The sequence below is a fragment of the Centrocercus urophasianus genome, unplaced genomic scaffold (assembly GCF_019232065.1).
Source record: "Centrocercus urophasianus isolate 14NV4802_14NV808 unplaced genomic scaffold, USGS_Curo_1.0 seq_10, whole genome shotgun sequence".
NCBI classification, from domain to species: domain Eukaryota; kingdom Metazoa; phylum Chordata; class Aves; order Galliformes; family Phasianidae; genus Centrocercus; species Centrocercus urophasianus.
The window spans coordinates 64575490-64577756 of record NW_024884142.1 but is presented as its reverse complement, the minus strand read 5'-3'; the positions used below and the strand labels follow the sequence as shown (position 1 = coordinate 64577756).

The window sequence follows — 2267 nt, the reverse complement described above, 5'->3', positions numbered from 1 at the left end:
ACTTTACTTCAGTTTTGTCACTGGAATACAACCATTATTACATTGTTTTGTGCTCCTGATGAAGCACTGGCAAATGGTTCAGATATTTTAAATGGATTCTGTTATTTCTTCTGACCACGCTGGGAACATGTTGTGTCAAGAGAACTTGACGTAGTTCAGCACATTAGCAAATGTAAAAATTAAGACATTTAATTGACATGTGGGAAAGAGGAAAAGAACAAAGGAGTTCTGAAGCCTAATTAGCCCATGAATTAATAACTATCATTGGGTTTTAGCCTGATGCTATATTTGTACCTTGGTCCTTTTCTTACTGGTTTCATGGTCTGAGTGTTGAGTTAGAATCATAGAATGATGGAGTCTGTGACATTCATCTCCGTGATGTTTGCTGAAGGAGTACACAACAAATTAAAATGGTCTTTTACCTCCTCAGCTTCTCCCCAGCAGAATATAATTGCTTGCATTTCTAAAGTGTTTGAAAATAACAGGCTTGACTCTTTTCTCATTTGGTCTGGCTTAACAATGCTGCAAGTCCAAAGAATTCAGCCACATTAACTTCAACACAAAGCTTACTAGAGGAACGCCTGGCCTGGTACTTCAGACATACCTCATATTCTGGATTTAAAGAGCAATTCCCATTAAACTTGGATTAAAAACCTATTCACGTTATGTTCTGGACTCAAACATTGTCTTTAAACCACTTCCTTCTGCCTCTACTATTATGTTGTCCTTCCTTTAAGAGCAATGAACAAAGCAATTACTGACCTGTACCCTATCTGCTTCTAGTTCCCAGCTTTTCCAGTTCTTTCAGATTTTGTTGTTGTTATTTTGGGGTTTTTTTGTTGGTTTTTTTTTTTTTTCAGTTGGCCTAGGCACTTCCGGATCTCATTCACCTTGGCTTCATGGGTATGACATGACCTTGTCCTCTCAGTCCTCCTTCTGCCTTTCTCATAATCCGGTCTGGTTTTCCTTTCCATTTTCTGTACGCATATGATGGATGTTTGTGGCCTTGGTGCGCTCTGTTTCTCCTGTTACAGCCCTCACATAGTACCAGCAGTGCCTGACATTCCTATAAGTCCTGCTGCATCTGTTAATTTTAAATCTAGATCTATATAGAGAGATGGTAAGAATGAGCTGCTTTAATTGCACAGATGAAGCCCTCTTACTAGAGTACATCACAATCCCTGCCCTCACAACAGCCTGTGAGGAGCAACAATATGGGTGTATGTTCTTCAGTGCTGAAAAAAAAACCAAACAATGTCCCCAAAATCACAAGAGACTTTGGCAGAGCATGAGCAGAACATTCACATAGCTCATTTTCAGTTACTAACCAAAGGACACATTTTGCTTTTCTACTCCCAGGTCTGCACGTTGGCTCCTTTCTCTGGCCCTCTTTGGCTTTAGGATGGATTTCTATCCTGAGAAGAGGCAAACAGCAGCTGAGTGCCCTTGCCCAGCCTAGCAAACCAAGGTTTCTGCTCTGCTTGCCTGCTGGGCCACAGTACAGATGAACCTTATAGCCCAGGAAGGACAGCTGCTAGAGCTTAGTGCAGAGTTTGCAGAGTGCTGCACCTCAACACACTGTTTTGAGCTGTACTGCACAGAAGTACAGGATACACAGCATTCACTTGACATCTACTGCAAGCCAGCAAGGCTCAAGCTGGGTGGATCAGAGCACACACGTCATCCCAGAGCTCCTCGCGTGGCTGCTGACAGCCAATATGACAGTGCCGGGACTCGCTTCCCTCCATGGAGTCTCCTCTCTGCGGTCCCCGCAGCTCCTGTTACTCTGCCAAACCCTTTTCCTTTTCCTGTGGGGCTTTGTCCCGCTCACTGCAGCTCCTCGTGGTTTCACGGCCCCATCACCTGCTCTTTCTTCCTACTGCGTTTAAACTGCCTGACATCGGCGTATGTCAGGGCCGGGTTAGGTCGAATAGAAGCCGCACATTATTTAGGAGAGTGCCGGCGCTGCCTCCTGCTTCGCCGGGTTATTTTGGGGCCTACGGATTGACAAAACCCGATCCTCTGCTCGGCCGCGGCCGCCGGACCCACAGCCCAACTTTCATCACCCGCTGTCCCTCGGCACGCCGGTGCCACCCGCTCCGAGCGCCGGGAGCAGGGGCTCGCCCCGAGGTTCCCAGCCACGCCCCGCCAGCAGCTTCGCAGCACGGCGGACCTCCACGGCCTTCTGCACGGCGCGGGGCGGTGCGGTGCGGCGCGGCACGGCGCGGCGCGGCGCGGCACGGCACAGCACGGCACGGCACAGCACA

At 48.0% G+C, this 2267-nt stretch overlaps 1 protein-coding gene across 1 annotated transcript in view; it reads left to right on the top strand.

Annotated features, from left to right (window-relative positions):
- Window positions 1-1746: 1746 nt before the first annotated feature.
- Window positions 1747-2267, top strand: part of EGLN1 (egl-9 family hypoxia inducible factor 1) — a 29674-nt gene continuing 29153 nt past the window's right edge. Inside the window, exon 1 of the mRNA XM_042817210.1 lies at window positions 1747-2257. Within this exon, the coding sequence (XP_042673144.1) occupies window positions 1747-2257 (511 nt within the window). The remainder of the gene's footprint in view (window positions 2258-2267) is intronic.